Source organism: Cyclopterus lumpus, chromosome 20 (genome assembly GCF_009769545.1).
Source record: "Cyclopterus lumpus isolate fCycLum1 chromosome 20, fCycLum1.pri, whole genome shotgun sequence".
Taxonomy (NCBI): domain Eukaryota; kingdom Metazoa; phylum Chordata; class Actinopteri; order Perciformes; family Cyclopteridae; genus Cyclopterus; species Cyclopterus lumpus.
In genome coordinates, this window is record NC_046985.1 from 6,539,605 (window position 1) to 6,555,996 (window position 16,392).

At 41.8% G+C, this 16,392-nt stretch overlaps 2 protein-coding genes across 2 annotated transcripts; one reads left to right on the top strand and one right to left on the bottom strand.

Annotated features, from left to right (window-relative positions):
• Positions 1 to 2,144: 2,144 nt before the first annotated feature.
• On the bottom strand, positions 2,145 to 9,590 carry hacd1 (3-hydroxyacyl-CoA dehydratase 1). The gene is made up of 7 exons (XM_034560039.1): positions 9,472 to 9,590; positions 6,217 to 6,334; positions 6,094 to 6,112; positions 5,911 to 5,999; positions 5,404 to 5,525; positions 2,707 to 2,885; positions 2,145 to 2,227 (listed from the first exon to the last, which is right to left on the bottom strand). Exons 1-7 carry the CDS (start codon positions 9,588 to 9,590, stop codon positions 2,145 to 2,147), a joined length of 729 nt encoding a protein of 242 aa, XP_034415930.1.
• Positions 9,591 to 11,455: 1,865 nt separating this feature from the next.
• LOC117749472 (transmembrane protein 236-like) lies at positions 11,456 to 14,126 on the top strand. The gene is made up of 4 exons (XM_034560038.1): positions 11,456 to 11,727; positions 11,892 to 11,964; positions 12,702 to 12,829; positions 13,448 to 14,126. Exons 1-4 carry the CDS (start codon positions 11,456 to 11,458, stop codon positions 14,124 to 14,126), a joined length of 1,152 nt encoding a protein of 383 aa, XP_034415929.1.
• Positions 14,127 to 16,392: the final 2,266 nt, after the last annotated feature.

Genomic DNA, 16,392 nt, shown 5'->3' on the forward strand with positions numbered 1-16,392 from the left:
ACATGGAGAGTCCGTACGGAGAGAGCGGAGGGACAATTTTGAAATGGCAGCGAACGTCTGTCCAATGCTGAGGAGAAGCCTTTCTCCTCAAAAGAGAATTCAGTCCAACATTACCAGCAAGTGCAATAACGCAGGCCAATCACAAAGGGAGGGCTTTCATTTTTCAAAGTACCAAATCACCAATTGATTTTGATATATATATATAAATATATAAATATATATATATATATTTAAATAAATAAATATTGTTATGGTTTTTTTAAGTACATTTTATAAAAGCTGTATTCCACGTGCAACTGAATATCTGAATGTATATTTCATTATGCTAAGTTTTGTAGAAAATTATTAATTATATGAAGCCAAGTGGACTTACCGTAGTGCTTTTCATGTAACATGTAATTGTCTTAAAATGAAAAGGTGCAAAATGATGCGCAAAAAAACATGAAATGCCGCTGATATGCTATCTTTGAGGAACCTGTTATCTAACCTCATGAATGTCTATATAGCATTTTCATTTATACGAGTAGAAACAAATTAAATATTTACACAAAAATGCAAAAAGATGTCACATCCAGCTTGAGTTTTAGTCTAAGACTGCACCGTTACAGTTTAATACTCTATGAATGATACAGTATTTTGTGATTATGAGATTCATTTTTCACTATTACAGAAGTACATGTATTTTTGAATATAAATCTGTGGATCTTACCTACAAATATAAAATGTGCCATTTTCTACACTCAGGTACTGTTTCCTGTTAAGAAAAAACAGTTAAGCTTAAACAACACCACAAAGATGAAGGAAACATTCACAAATAAATATGTAAAAACCCAGAAGATGTTTGTATTTGTTATCTTATATCAAAATCTGTATGCAGATCCAGATAAACAAAGCTGGTATCAGATGGCTTATCTGTCTGCATGAGTGTGAAGGTCATCACAAAACTCTCCACGGTGTTGTAGAATTTAGTTTATTGATTTTTGCACAAAAAGGTATTTTCACATTTCTATTGTTTTGTTCTTGAAAAATAATATTTCCAGAGATTTTTGTGACATTGACTTTTCTTCTTTTTCTTCTCTCTAACTATATAGCAACATGTTGATTTTCTTCAATAACCATGAGCTATACGCAACACTTCCTCTCAATCCTTTCACGTCCTATTTTCTGCTTTATGTCAACTCCAAACACAGAAGATTGAAATTATCTCACAATAGCACCTTTTACTGGAGGGAATCGAACCACCGATCTATCAACACACGCACATGAGATTCTTTATGTGAAAAAACAAACACAACAGCGACTGAAGACTGCGAGTGCTCACAAAAATCTGAAATGAAGTCTCACCTCCAGCGGCCAGGAGATAAGCTGCTACTCTTTGAAGACTCAAATTTGTTTAAGATGCACTCTTGTAAATTAATTTGACATAGTAAACATCAAAGCAACATAGAAGAATGCAGGAGCCAAGCGGACACAACGTTAAGTTTGAGCTGTAAGTGACACAGTATGTGAATACATTATCTTTAAGAAATATGCTTACTATGAACCGATCATTCCGCATTGCATCATTTACAAACATACACAAAAGAAGCAGCATATTGTCTAAATGTAGATTTATTGTTGAGGTATGATAGAACTATGAATATTTTACTTTTGTACAGCCACGCTACTTCTGTATAAAATCTCTTTGGTGGAATACACTTTAAAAAATGAATGCAACTGCCAATTGGGGGATGAAGATTGGACAGCTCAGGAGACTTTCAATCTTCCTCCCGTGTTTCACGTTTCCCTGGAAGCCTCTCGTTTACCTTTTACTCCTTCAGACAGGTGTTGTGACTCGTGTGTGTTTCCGTGCAACGAGGTGCGAATAAAGGACTCGATGTCGGGCTTCTGTCTCAAGCTCCAGCAACACTGGGACTGTAAACACGTTTTCAATATTACCATTCAGTTATTATTATTATCAGTACTGGTGAACTCCTTTCTTCCTGATTATCGCTCTCGTCAGACAGGTCGTCATCTGTGCGGTCCCGTTTAATGAAGAATGTACCGGCCGATGGTGCTAAGCATGAGGTGGAGATGAAGTGGGGGAGGGGATGGTGGTGGTGGAGGCAGGCTGGCTCAAACGGAGGCAGGAGGTGGTGGCTTGTCTAGTCGTCCTTCTCCACTATGACCTCCCCGTGAAGCACCCTTCTCCTCTGCCGCAGCATGTGGAAGAAGAGCTGAGGAAACACTGGGGGACATGAAGCCGATCGATCAATAATCTCTCTGATTCTTCATCTCCAATTGGCCTGTTATCACTCTGATAATCCCAAACAGGCCGTGTTAACGATTCATCCTAATCCATGAAATGGCTCAATTAGAATAAATTATTAGCAACTCCACATTTTTAAGTTAACATAAAATAATGGACGCAGACCTGGAAGAATAACAGCAAACAAACACTCTTGACTAAAATTCTCAATGAAAAGCAGCTTCTTAAAAGTATTATTTTCTGCACGGATGTTCATGTTAGGAATTCCACCCCTTATGGGCACAACAATGCTATACGTGCCAAATAATACCAGATACATTTTAAGATGCTGAATTATCTGCTGCTTTATGTCACGGAAAAAAACAAAAGTTAGCTTCAGGTCTTTTGATGTTTCTGGGTCGTCCTCCTTTACATGTTTTACCATAATGTGCAGTGTGGGAGTAAAAAAAGCTGCTTACGCGGGATGTAGGACAACATGAAGACGATGAGGCAGTAGTAGTAGTCGAACGACACGTTATACTTGTTGGGGAGCCTCATGGAGTACATTCCAGATCTGCGTACGAACGGCAGAGCAGCATAAATGGTCAGCAGTTCTCCGGCGACTCCCAGAGGGTACAGGACGATGAAGAGGTTGTATCTGGGAGTGGGGGGGGGAAACGATGTACGCGGTCACACGCCTGACACACATACTCGTGCACATCTGTGGATGTTAAAACACTCACATGCTCAGATGTCTACACTCAAACCGCAACAAATGCAACCTGTGAAGGATGAGTTCAGCAATCGACGCATGCTCCCTAAAATCTTCTTTTTAATTTAACGTGTGCACATTAAGAATGAGGAACCATTCATAGGGTATACAAAGGCTGTAGAAGAAACACACTGGGTCACAAGGGATTGTATAAGGGTTGCAAAATACTTTTGCAGTATTTCTCCCACATTTCTATCTGCAGTACACCTTTGAGCCACACGAGGGAGCCTGAACGTTTGTATTGTTCTTATAATTATAGCCTAACAGTGAATCTAATATGGAAGATATTCCGTTTGTTTTACCGATGAGAGGAAATGTGCATGAACATGTGTATATGTTTTCAAAAGCATAGTTGTGATTCATCAAATGTATATTTCTTCAAAATGGACAGTTTGCCTATCCAAGATGATATAAAGTGATGTGGAAATGGTCAGGAACTTTCATTAAAGCACTAATTATCGGGGCTGGAAAACTCCGAATTTTGAGAGTAAGAAATTGGCAGCTAACAAGTTAAAAGTCCTCAAAAAAATCGCATTGACTAGAAAAAAAAAAATTGACAAGGTGCTGATCAGTCATGGATATTGAAGATTATGACCACCACAACAACTACACAGAAGGAAAGTAATTTCATCAATGGGAAGCTGATAATGTTAAGTAGAATGGCAACATATATCGTCTATTTTTAAATGCCTCTATCCTACCAATATATATATATATATATATATATATATATATATATATATATATATATATATATATATATAGCTTGATTCCTGTTTCCTGTTTCATTTTGTTTCAAGTTCCCTGTGTTTGACTTCCTGTCTCTGTGGGGTTTCTTCCCTCCTTTTTTTCTGTCCATCACCTGTGTTTTATTAATTAGTCTTGTCAGCTTTGCTCTGTCTCTTTTCTTTCTTCCACCAATCAGCTTGCCAGCTACATGTCCTGGCTGTATCCCTCATGCCTTTGTACCCGATCACGTTATATTTGTCACGATATTGCTCCCTTCTGGATTTTGGTGGTTTACAGACTTATTGTTTCGTCGTTTAACTTTTGGATCTTCTGATTGCTTTTGGACTCAGCAGCCTCACCACCTGTCTAAGTTCCGTTTGAACGTTTTCTTTAATAAAAACACTTTTAAATCAGCCTCATGCTTCCAGCATTCGGGCCCTATTCTCTGTTTTTCCTGCCTGCTGCCTTGTGCAGATGTGACACGTGGGCAAAGCTTCGTGGCTGCATATTGTGCCTTTGACAACCTTCAGTTGCACTAAATGATTTATTACAAAGAAATAAGAATATGCTTTTGATTACTTGGTATACTGAAAACTGTCAAACTGTCATCTTCTTGGCGTTCTGCCACAACTGCCTGTCACTTTGCATAAGTGTGACACAACCTTCGCCCCTCTGTAGCACGATATATGGCATGACTCTCGGCTGATGTGAGAGAAATGCTGGGCGAACATTCCATGACCAAAACAGATGGTCTTAAAAACACGAGCAGCTGAACATGAGCCGCCTCCGGGGGCCTGGCGTCTCCTCGATGCTCAAAGAAAGCCGTGTAGGAGGGGGGGGGGGGGGGTCGGGGAGGAGAGGGGCATCCAACTGTGACAATCGTGCGAGACACTTAAGTAGAGGGAGGAAAAAAAGCCGCTGGTGGACCTGTGTCTGCAGAGACAGAGCCGTCAGGTCTCGCCTTCTCCCGATGCGATACGTAAACGTCCCTGTAGTGAGATCTCCGAGGCCGTGAGATGCCGACTCTGTGTGTTGGACAGCGGTCAATGTGTACAGCTGACGCTCCGGCCAACGACTCATATTTCAGCCGAGCTACTGTAGCAGAGAGGCCGCCACGTCACCAGAGCTCTTAATCCAATCGGGCGCTGTGTCACTCCAGAGCGGAGAGTGATCGTCATCGCATCTCGCTGATCATCGGGACAGGGGTTTCGATTTCACGTTTTTTTTTAAGGCTTTGGATTTTAAAACCACCGTTTTTGGATTGCTATTCTTGTGAGAATGTTTTTGAAAATACTTTAAAGAAATCTTTTTTGTTTCTTCTTGTAATTGACCAAACATAAAGAAAAAGCCCTAAAATGATTAAAAGTATTCTGTGACGTCTGTTCTAGGTTCAGCAGTGCTGTCAGAGCACAATGTTAGCAGTTAGTTCACCCTCCATTGACGAGACAATAGCTAATTAATAAACACAGACATGCTTCACCTCTCTGCCTGAGCCAGGTGATACTTCACACACACACACACACGCGCGTGTGCGCGGTGCTGCACTACTCCCTGTTGTAAAGCTGGTTTAGAGGAAGCATGCCGGAGGGTAAAATAGCCAGATCAGTGACCAACATGCTTAGACAACAATGTCTGACATGGTAACAACAGTTCAAGCTCATCCCGGCATCTCCACCTGGCCCATTTGATGAAGTACGGCAGGTGGTGGAGCAGGTTGAATGTGTAGTAGGAATATCTGGTGATCTCTGTCATCGTCCACACAACCAGGAATAGGATTACGCTTTCTTCATTCTGGATCTTCATTTAAAAAAGATACGTGCAGGGCAACTTGTTACGAAGCTGACGGATGCAAATGTGTGGAAGCAATTATGTCAAATACAAATGAAATATAATAAATGCATTAATCTGTTATGCAACATTTGCAAAAAATAGAGACAGAAAAGAAGGCTAGCTTGATTAGATTTCTCGCAATCAACCCTAAAATAATCTATCTTTGATGACAGAATGTTATTAATACTGTATGTACACTGTATGCATGGATATACAACTATATTATATAATAATTATTGTGCACGTCCGCCACCTAGATACTAAAGAAACCCACAGTAAAAGTATGCTACTCTTCATTGGTTTGTATAACTAAATAAAAAGCACCGGGAGCAGCAGATTGTAGTTCGGTCACCTGTCTGATGCTGTTGGTGACGAACCAAACCATAAAGATCCGTGAACACACTTGCACCCCGGTAACAATCACAGAAGTCCTCACAATCCCTGGAGCACGGCACGAGAGAGAAGGAAACAAAAAGGTTTACATGTACATTTGTTTACGTTTTAACACGAGTCATGAACAAAAATCCTCACTTACCTAAGGCACAATGTCCCACCTGCAGGACGAGATACATAAATATCAGTTATTTCTCTCATCTGCTTATTTAAAATCACCGTATCACACTGTTTTATCAGGGTCATGCTACGACTCTATTCTTACCTCTAATAACGCAAAGGTTTGGAAAAACTTGAGCGTTCTGGCTATACTTCTGTACAGACCCTTGTGTGTGCCTTTCTGGATGTAGAAGCGCATCATTGCCATGGCCAAAACCAGCCACCTGCAGAAACAAACACAAACACAATGGCACCGCTTAGTGTGAGATGGAGGATGTAAGAGTGTGTCCATAGTTTCATGTATCCCAGGATTGATAGGAACATCTGAAAGAACATGAACATCATTTTATTCAGCGTGTACTTGTGCACACTGTGTTTTCTGACATGGCAAATGTTCCTTTATTTAAAACTAAAACCGGAAGCTTCTGCATCTTCCCGTTACGAGCACTTTTCTCTCAATTTTTCGGCTTCAGTCTGAATGAAAAAAAATCCAAATCTGACTCTTCAGTTCAGAGACTCAAGACCAGAAGAAACCAGGTTTTCGGTGCTGCTTCAACGCCACATGAGGACATTTTAATCGGGCTTCTCCGTATGCTTCCTCATAGTGGAAGTGCAAGTTATGCACAGTTACAAGAGATATTTACAGTTGACGACTGACTTGATAAAACATGACAATTAGACACACACACACACACACACACACACACACAGACAGACAGACAGACAGACAGACAGACAGACACAGAATGTTTCAATTGTAGTACTTTCGTCAAAAGAACAGTTGAAAAGATTGCATTTATTAGAGTAGGAACATTGGGCAATAAAAGTTAACTTCATTATCAGTTATTCCTTGCAAATTAAATATATTGTCATGTCTGCTACAAATTGTATTTACATTTTTACAGACCGACTTGTAGCTTCTGTAAAAAATAGTCGCATAATAACGTCTTTTCCACAACTGAGTCCATTTTGCATTTTACACAAATAAAATTATTTCAATGATCACTCCACTTTCTCTAAAATTCTCCTCTACGAATAACGTGTCAACATTAGGCAAACCTTCACAAGCCAAAGCACACATATATTTATGAAGGCAGCTAAAGTGTTGGGACTGCTCTTGTGTATATGCATTCCATATGAAGTACTGCCAAAATGTATTTCAGGTGTTCAAAACAATCAAAAACCATTTAAACAAACTGGCATGTCGTGTCTCTGAACCCGACCCGGCAACACAAACCACAACCTGTTGTCAGGATCAATCCACTTAAAGGATAATGGCAACTCATTGATAAATAATCTGCTAATTATTTTCTCCATTAATCGTTTTTACTTTAAAATATCTCAGCTCCCTCTTCTTAGTGAAGAGGGAGCTGAGCCGGAAGGCAAAGCTCTCCATTTACTGGTCGGTCTACGTTCCAACCCTCACCTATGGTCACGAACTCTGGGTCGTGACCGAAAGAACGAGATCTCGGATACAAGCGGCCGAAATGAGCTTCCTCCGTAGGGTGGCCGGGCTCAGCCTTAGAGATAGGGTAAGGAGCTCGGACATCAGGGGGGAGCTTGGAGTCGAGTCGCTGCTCCTTCGTGTCCAAAGGAGTCAGCTGAGGTGGTTCGGGCATCTAGTTAGGATGCCTCCTGGACGCCTCCCATTAGAGGTTTTCCGGGCACGTCCAACTGGTAGGAGGCCCCGGGGAAGACCGAGGACACGCTGGAGGGATTATATCTCCCGGCTGGCCTTGGAACGCCTCGGGATCCCCCGGAATGAGCTGGAAAGTGTTGCGGGTGAGAGGGAAGCCTGGGTCGGCCTGCTGAACCTGCTGCCACCGCGACCCGACCCCGGATAAGCGGGTGATAATGGATGGATGGATGGACTTTAAAATATCACAAAATAGTAAAAAATAATAAACTAATCAACGTATTATTTTAGCTCTAATTGGATACTTTAAATGTGGGCGTCTCTACTGTTTTTATGCTTTTATCGTGCTATTTGTTTCATTCCATGACGTCATTGCATCAGAGTGCTCGGCACAGAAGTCTAATGTGAGGACAAACTACAAATGTCACTTTTAAATTATCGCTGCAAAAATATGACTGCTTTTGCATGAATTCAAACTACAAATCTGCATCTTTAATAATAATAATTTAAAAATCCCAATAATATGATGGATTAAAAACCTTTACTACTGGCTATAGTAGTTAAGTTTTTATGACTGGAAAGGTTTTGATCCCTGCATGTTGTGTTGATGTATACCTGAACGAGATGGCCATTAGCCTATAATAAAGTAATGTATGCCTTAATAGCAGTGTTGGAATGTACATTTACTTAAGTACTGTACTTAAATCCAAATTAGGCTACAATTCAGATGTAAATACTATACTTTTTACTTAATTATCTGACAGCTTGTTACTTTACAAATTAAGATATTTGACACAAAACAAAATAACAGCCTATAAAACATGATTCTTTGTTAGAAATAGAAACTACACGACAATTATTATGATTATTGTCACTGATAATAGTGACAATAATCATACGATGCAGTCCTTTACAAAGTAGACAGTAACAATACAATCCAGTTTTTTCATTAATAAATGAGTAATAATAACCCAATGATCTCATAAATAATAATATCATTCTAATTTTTCTGCATCGAGTGCTTTAACTTTTAATACTTCAATATACGCGAGTACATTTTCCTGCTACTTTTACATACAGTAAGTGACATTTTGAATGCAGGACTTGTACTTGTAACAGAGTATTTCTAGACTGTGGTATTGTTTACGTTTAATAAATACAGTGCTTATTCAGCCACTGCAAACTGGAGGCATGTTATTGATCTGGTGAGTGCCGGTTGTCACATGGGACATATTGAGCAGATGAGTGTCGACATCCCACCTGGACAGTTTATTAAAAAAACAACGTGGTCCCTTTGCTTTTCACACATATTATGTTGTAATAAAAATATAAATAAGTCTGCCCATTGAGCATTTCAGTGTCCCCAGACCTGAGCTATACTTATCACTGCAACTGTGGGCCTTGACGCAGTCGGCCCTATTTGGACACGGCTGCAGCGCGAGCCTGTCACCATAACCACCCTCGATTCATTCATTGTCCAACACGCACACAAATAGCCTTCCCCCTTTGGTCTTCCTATATAGATTTTGTTCCCAATATCCAAATTGTTCACTCAAACTTTTCCCCAGCCGATGACAGCCGCTACATTGAGCGAGCTGGACGGGCACGTTGGGCTCGCGACAGAGACGCACAGTCCTATAAACAGCAACACGCGCTTACAGAGGTTTAGGGAGCGGCTAACTTATGGGGGGGTTCTTATTAATAGGCGGTATATTACGCACGTACCCGGCGGTCATGGCGATGTTGTAGAAAGTCAGCCATGCGGTCGCGACGGCGCCTTTCGTCCTCTTCTTGTTGTTGTTTTCCTTCTCCTCAACCGTGCCGTCCTCCTCGCTGGACGCCATGGTACCGGGGGGGGCAGGGTGGGCAAGTCAGGAAGGGAGCTGACAGCTGGGGCTGGTGGGGAGGGGAGCAGCGGGGTCATCCATCCCTGCTCACCCCCCTCTCTCGCGGGACTAGTGCTGCAAACAAGTGCGTGGCCTGCCGGTGGGCCAGGGACTGTGACTGCAGTGTGGAAATAGGCTGCTCTCCGGGACGAGTACACGTGTAGTATTCAAAGTGCTGTTAAGCCTTTTAAAGCATGCAAGCATAACCAGGAAAATGTAGCCTCAAATATCAAAACATGTATGTTAGTATAGGATAAGATTAGGTTATTTTAGATTAGGTTAAAATGTAATACACAGCGCTGTGCCATCAGTGTCTGATTTAATATAGAATACAATTCAGTTCATGAACTTGCACTTGAATATTTATTAAATAACACTTTTTAAAGGGTTTTTCAATGTAATGCTAATTTTAAATATATTTTTAAAGAATGTCATGTAGCTACCCCCAGGCGGGCCTTCACGTACCCCTAGGGTTACACTACCCCCATTTGAGAACCACTGATCTAGTCTATGCAAGCAGCAGCCTCCCCTGTTGAAAAAGTAATCAAATCCTCAAATGGCCACTAGAGGATTACTCCAAAAGCAAGTCAATCCCTAAAGACCTTCATGTTAAAATGCCCAAAATTAGCAGCAGCACCTCTTCCTAATGGCCAGCAGGGGGCGACTCCTCTGTTTGCAAAAAGAAGTATGATTGTAAAATAGTCGATAAGAAAATGATCTTCTTATCACTTGATTTATAATATTGGTAAACATTGTAAACGTGGATTTATGATCTCAATCTCATCTTCAGTACAGCGCGATGTTCATTTTGTAAATTAAGGTTCCAAGTAAAGTAAAATAGACAATAGCAGCGTATGCTTTTGGGCGTGGCTACCTTGTGATTGACAAGTCGCCACTATTGCATTGCCCGTGTTTCTTTCTTACAACTTTAAACCCTTTCTTCTCTGCTTTTGCTGCCTGAGATCTTTTATTGTCGCTCTGTGTGTAAACTTAATTATTGTGCAGACATTACCTAATCCTGATCCAGTTCCTTAAATAAGGGTGCAGGTGTCTGAGATGTCCAACTGGTTCAGGTTTTAAACATGTCAACAGTTTGGTGACAAAAATATGAAATCTTTTCAGCTTGTGCTTTTGGTGGGCTCCACTGAGGGCCTGTCGTGGGCTTTCTGTCATTATAAAGACGCATAAAGTCTTATTCTAAACAATTTACCAGAATTTGCCAAAAAAACATTTGTTTGAAGCAGTGTATTAAAAACACTGGTATGCATTCACAGTCTGTCACTAGATGGCAACGTTTAAACATGACAAGTGCATTGGGTGTTGCTTTGATTGGGTGAGTCTACCACTTATGTTTGCTAGTTTGAGAAAATGCAGAACATAGGGTATATCTAATGCCAAGCTACTTATACTTCAAATGCTCATAATAATATAGGTCATCTATTATGTGTGGCTGACTTGATAAAACTGGATTCCTAGCTTCATAATCTTTTGAAGTATACGTTTCAGGACAAAATTGTCCCGGATGTCTGTCGGACATACATATCCCTCATGGTGCGGAGTTAGACAACCTTTTGTTTTCATCCCGTATATAAAGAGAGTAAAGGGCCAGCCACAGCACCGTCACACCAAGGCACACAATGCCTAGTGCAGTGTAAGCAGTTGGGTGAGCAGAGAGCCAGAGCTGCGCTGTATGGAAAATGCTAGTGGAGGCAGACAATGCACTGGCCCGAGGCCGGACCAGCCCTCGGAGGCACAGGGGTCACCTCACTGCGACAACAGCCCCCGTCTCCCTCCCATCTTTTTCTTTTTTTGAGCTCCGCAGCATGAGCTCGGGGAGGACGCTGAAGTTCGCCCTGTGCGAGGTGCTGCAGTTTGCAGGCCTGTGCGTGCCGCTCTTTATCGTCATGCAGAGGTTCGCCGTCATCGTAGCAAAGGTCAAAACGTCGGCACAGCCCGCCGGAGACGGCAGCACGGCCTACTGGTTGATTGTGGCCTCCTCTATCGCCTACGTCACCTCCACCGCCCTGCTGGTCTGGGTACCCATGAAGTATATGGTCTTCATGAAGAAGAAGTTTCTCATTGGGAGGCAGAAGTGGTGAGTTTCTCCTGCCTTTGTCCTGATGTCAGGGGCCTCAGAGTGGCTGAGACCTGACCTGTGGGTTCGTCTGCAGCGGGTTTGGACTGCACGAGGCTGGTCCATATCACGAGGTCCTCGTGTTCCTTCCTTACCTTCTTTACCTTCCTTTGTCTTTGTATCAGGAGGCCTGTGGCCCTCGTATATGTGATCCTTTCAACATTACCCTGCTTTGCCTTTCTCATCGCCAGCTCTGAGGTACAACATTACATCAGTTTATCTGTACTCTGATCATGAACTTTGACCCTTATGTTGCCATATTTGTAGAAAGAGTCAGCCAATTATTGTTGATCCTTTTGTCATTATTTCTGTATGATTCTGTAGCTTCTTGAAACTTAAAAAATATTTGCTGCGACAATTATATATGGAAGAATAATGACATTAAAATGTCGTGGGTGAGTGGAATCACAGTGTAAAATATCACGTGAGTAAAATAAAGGTGATGATTTGTGAGGAAACCTTTGGTTCTCTGGGGATAAATATGGATAAGGAGCGACAGATAAGCAGCTTGGTCCCTCTTCCTGTCCAAGCTACCCTTGTCAAATCATCTGTCCATGAGGCACATTTTCACTTCCTGGCTGGCTGCAGCCCAGCTCCTATTTGCTGTTTTATGTGGCCCTTTCTAGAGCCACAGCTGACCTTTGTGGCCCTTGCTTATCTGGTGTCTTTTACATAAGAGCCATAAATTCTAAAGACGACCAGCTTGTCTGCTTTGTTCTGTGTCCTGTTGGTATAAAGTCCTGACTCAGTTTAATACCAGCGCTGCAAGTGATTTTAACCCAGGCACCCAGAACTAAAGAATGTCAGACACGTAGACGCAAAGGTCCTTGTTATTGTTAAATTAGGGGTAAATTAATGCATTCTATATTGAAGTGAGTAAGCAATTACTTTAAATGTTCCTAGTATGTTTAACTAACTATTTTCTGTTTACCCAGGTTCAGATAAATAACAACATGAAACACGATGCATTCACGGAGCTCCCTGTGTCGCTAGTCCTCTTCTCTCTCATCTGTATTGACGTCGTGGAGAGGATACGCCACTGCAGACTGACCGGCCAGGGTGAGCGCCGCTCTCTGAACACGTTGCGCAAATCACTCAACCGGTGCTTTAGGTCCCGTCGACTTCCATAGTCATCCCTACCCGCCTTTTATATTTACAGGAGCTGTGAGCGAACAATTCTTTTATATAACTCATCCACAACAATTTGAACTTCTTATTCTTTGGCTCTGTGCCCCACAGTTGAAAGAAGTGAGCAGGACATTTGTAGTCCACTTCTTGTAGCACAGTGCTGAACTGACAAAACTTCAGCGTTGTTTTTCCTAAAGGGATTCGTTGATGTGCTTCATCGGGTATTCTTTGGAAAATGACTCAATCCTTTTGAGGATTTTAAACGTCAGCTGTCTCCGGAAGTTTTGGCTCCAACAGCTCTGCAGATCAGTGGCTGCATTATGATCACAAGATCTAGTGGTGGTATGTTGTATCTCGTTTATACAGATTCCTACAAACAATATTGAACATTAAATCATGCTTAATACTATGATTCTTGTCATGTTTGGTTAATATAAAAAAAGGAAAGGAAAAATGAACTCCAACACCACACGAAGATGAGCAAAATAAGCACATGTAGTTTCAGATTGGCTTTGCTCCGTATAATCTCTTTTACTTTTCTCTCCCCAGCTAGTGACATGGAGAGAGATGCTGACATCCCCTCCACTGTCCTCACACATGTGGAACAGGTGACACCTGTCACTCCAGCTGCGCCGGCGCCAGCTGTGCCCGGGCAAGCTGGGCTAACTCCCATGCCAGCAAACCAGCACAGTGACAGGAACCAGAACGGAGCGGGGGCTCGATCGGAGACCAACGGGACCGTCCCGGGAATACCGGGTAATCCCGGGAGGCCATTTAGCATCTCCGGCTTGAGCTCACGATCAGCGAGCACCACGGCGTACCGCATATCTCCGTACGCCTACACGGGCCCACTGAGATTCCTGTGTGCCAGCGACGCCCGAGCGGACGTGTTCGTGGACAGTTTTATGTTCTGGATGGACACAGTGGAGATGGTGAGGGTGGCGGGACACCCCGTTGTCTACTACTCAGGCTGGGTGTTCCCCATCTACATCTTCAGCTTCCTGTCCTGCCTGCGGGTGGTGGTCATGCCCCACAGCCCCCTGCTGTCCTCACTCGGAGTGGCACTGCAGGACTTTCCCTTCTTCTTCGTGCGCGTAGGCATCGTCGCGTTCTTCGGCTTCGTCACGCCCGTCCTCTATCTGATGAAGAACCTGTTGGTCTGCCTGGCCTTTGTCTATTTCAACTTCATGACCAGGCTGAGGGTCTTCAACACAGAGAGGATGTTCTTTTGAGACCCGCACTTCAAGTAAAGACAGTTGAACATTGAAGCCGATAGCAGGAGCAAGAGGCCGGTCCAACCAGGACCCGCAGGATGCAGGAGGAATGCAGGAAGCGGTCGCACAAGCTCTTAAAAATAACTTAAAAATAATGGATTTACGAAAAGCTGGTGCGACCAAACCAAAGTATGAATTTTTGCCACACGAAATGCATGATGGTACTTTTCACAGGCCTAAAGGGAGCTCTTCGGCAATCTTTTCCCACAAAGGACATTATGTGTTGTGTTATGTATTATTTACCTTTCATGTTCAACTTTTTTTACCCCTCACCAAGCACTTTGGAAATGTACCTGTAATTTCAGAGTTTATATCATTTATCTTTTTTCTACCATCATAAAGTGCAGTGAATATGTAAAAGCATACATCCCCGTTGTTTATATTATATTCTTTGCTATGAAGTTATATTCATGAAAGGAAAATAATTAGTATTTTCAAGTTTGGTTAAATGGCGCAAACAAAAGAATGCAATCAATCACAAATATACTTATTGCCGGGATGTATGAAATTGTATGTGTAGTCAAAAGACTTTGAACTTCTTATTCTTGGGCTCTGTGCCCGCAGTTGAAAGATATTGTTGCAACTGAGGAAGTGAGCAGGACATTTGTAGTCACAGTGCTGAACGGACAGAACTTCAGCATTGTTTTTCTAAAGGGAGGCGTTGACGTGGTTCATCTGGTATTCTACGGAAACAAACTCATTCCTTTTGAGGATTTTTAACGTCAGCTGTTTTGGATCCAACTGCTCAGCAGATCAGTGGCTGCATTATTATTTATCACAAGCTCTTGTGGTGGTATATTGTATTATACTGATTTATTATATGATTGCACTTAAAATACAATCAGTAAGTGACATTTCTCTTGTACTGACTCTTGTGCTATGCCTGTGCTATTCGTCTGTAAGCTATATCTCATCTTTGTTGATATTGGTGTGAATTATTAAGTTATCTTCTCTGCGATCACCTGTGTTTATTTGAAAGCAGCACTATCCAGTCAATTTTATATAAACAGTGGATCAAATTACTGTTTTGTTAAAGCTGTCACTCGTAGGGAAGAACCGGCAGAGAAGTCTCAACCAATTCTGTAGTTTTGGGATTATTATTTTGGTTTTCTTGTCCACTTTCGTCAACCTTGATAAAAAGATTGTACACTACCAGCACAAAACACCAACAGAAAGAGAAAGTTTGCAACTAGCTGGTGATCGAAGTTCAGCATTTAGCAGCTAAAGTTATTGCCCTTAGGAATTGGTAGAAACCAAAACAGAGCTTAAAGGAGAGAGAATATTGGATTTATATTGATGATGTGACCAGAACCACGACTCCACATGAATCATAGCATCTGCTGGATGTATAAAGACAAATTAGTTTCCAACACATTTAAGTTTATAAGGTCAATATTGTGTTTTAACTTGTTCTTCTTATTTCGATGTATACACATATCATGATGTATGCATTACTTAGAAACAACTCCAAATGTTGATTCCCCTTTAAAAAATATGCTCTATTTTACATGATTAGTGAGCTAGAAGGGTAGCAAACCAACCGACCGATCTTTAGAAAACGTTTACATTAAGTGATTAGTAGGTTTCAGTTCATTAGATTATACTGCACAACTTGTTGTCTGAGATACAGCTTTTACAAGCTCGTCCATACAAAGTCAAGTATTTCACAGGTATGTGTCTGCTTCCCACTTGTCTGCACCACTGCTGATCATCTCTGCAGACCCTATGAGGCCAACATGGTTAGATCTCCACTCACTTCCCCCAATAGGAAGCAGGATTTCCTCCTGTCCTCTTTTTCTACTGACTTGTATCATCACTGCACTCCTCACCCGAAGCCCCCCTCGGACCTCCAGGGGGTTACTATCCCAGGAAAACTCTCACATCAGCAAAGTGGCACAAACCTTGTTTAATGCTCATTTGCTCTGGCTCAGTAATTGTGTAACTGTCAAATTCTTGATCAGATGAGAATCTTCCCACTTCTGAAACGTCTTCAAAGGCCTTGCTGAACGACTTCTGCTCCCATGCACACATTTAGCACAGACGGCAAGGCTATTTATAATCGATCAAAAATATCAGATGAAGGCAGTATATTGAAAGCCTGCTTGGATAAATTAATTCCTACAATTCATCCCCCGGTTCCTCTCTTGCCTTTGATTTATTAAAAATAGAAACCGAATGAGTTTTCTTGAAGTAACACCGGTGATTTTCAGCCGTTAGATGGTGA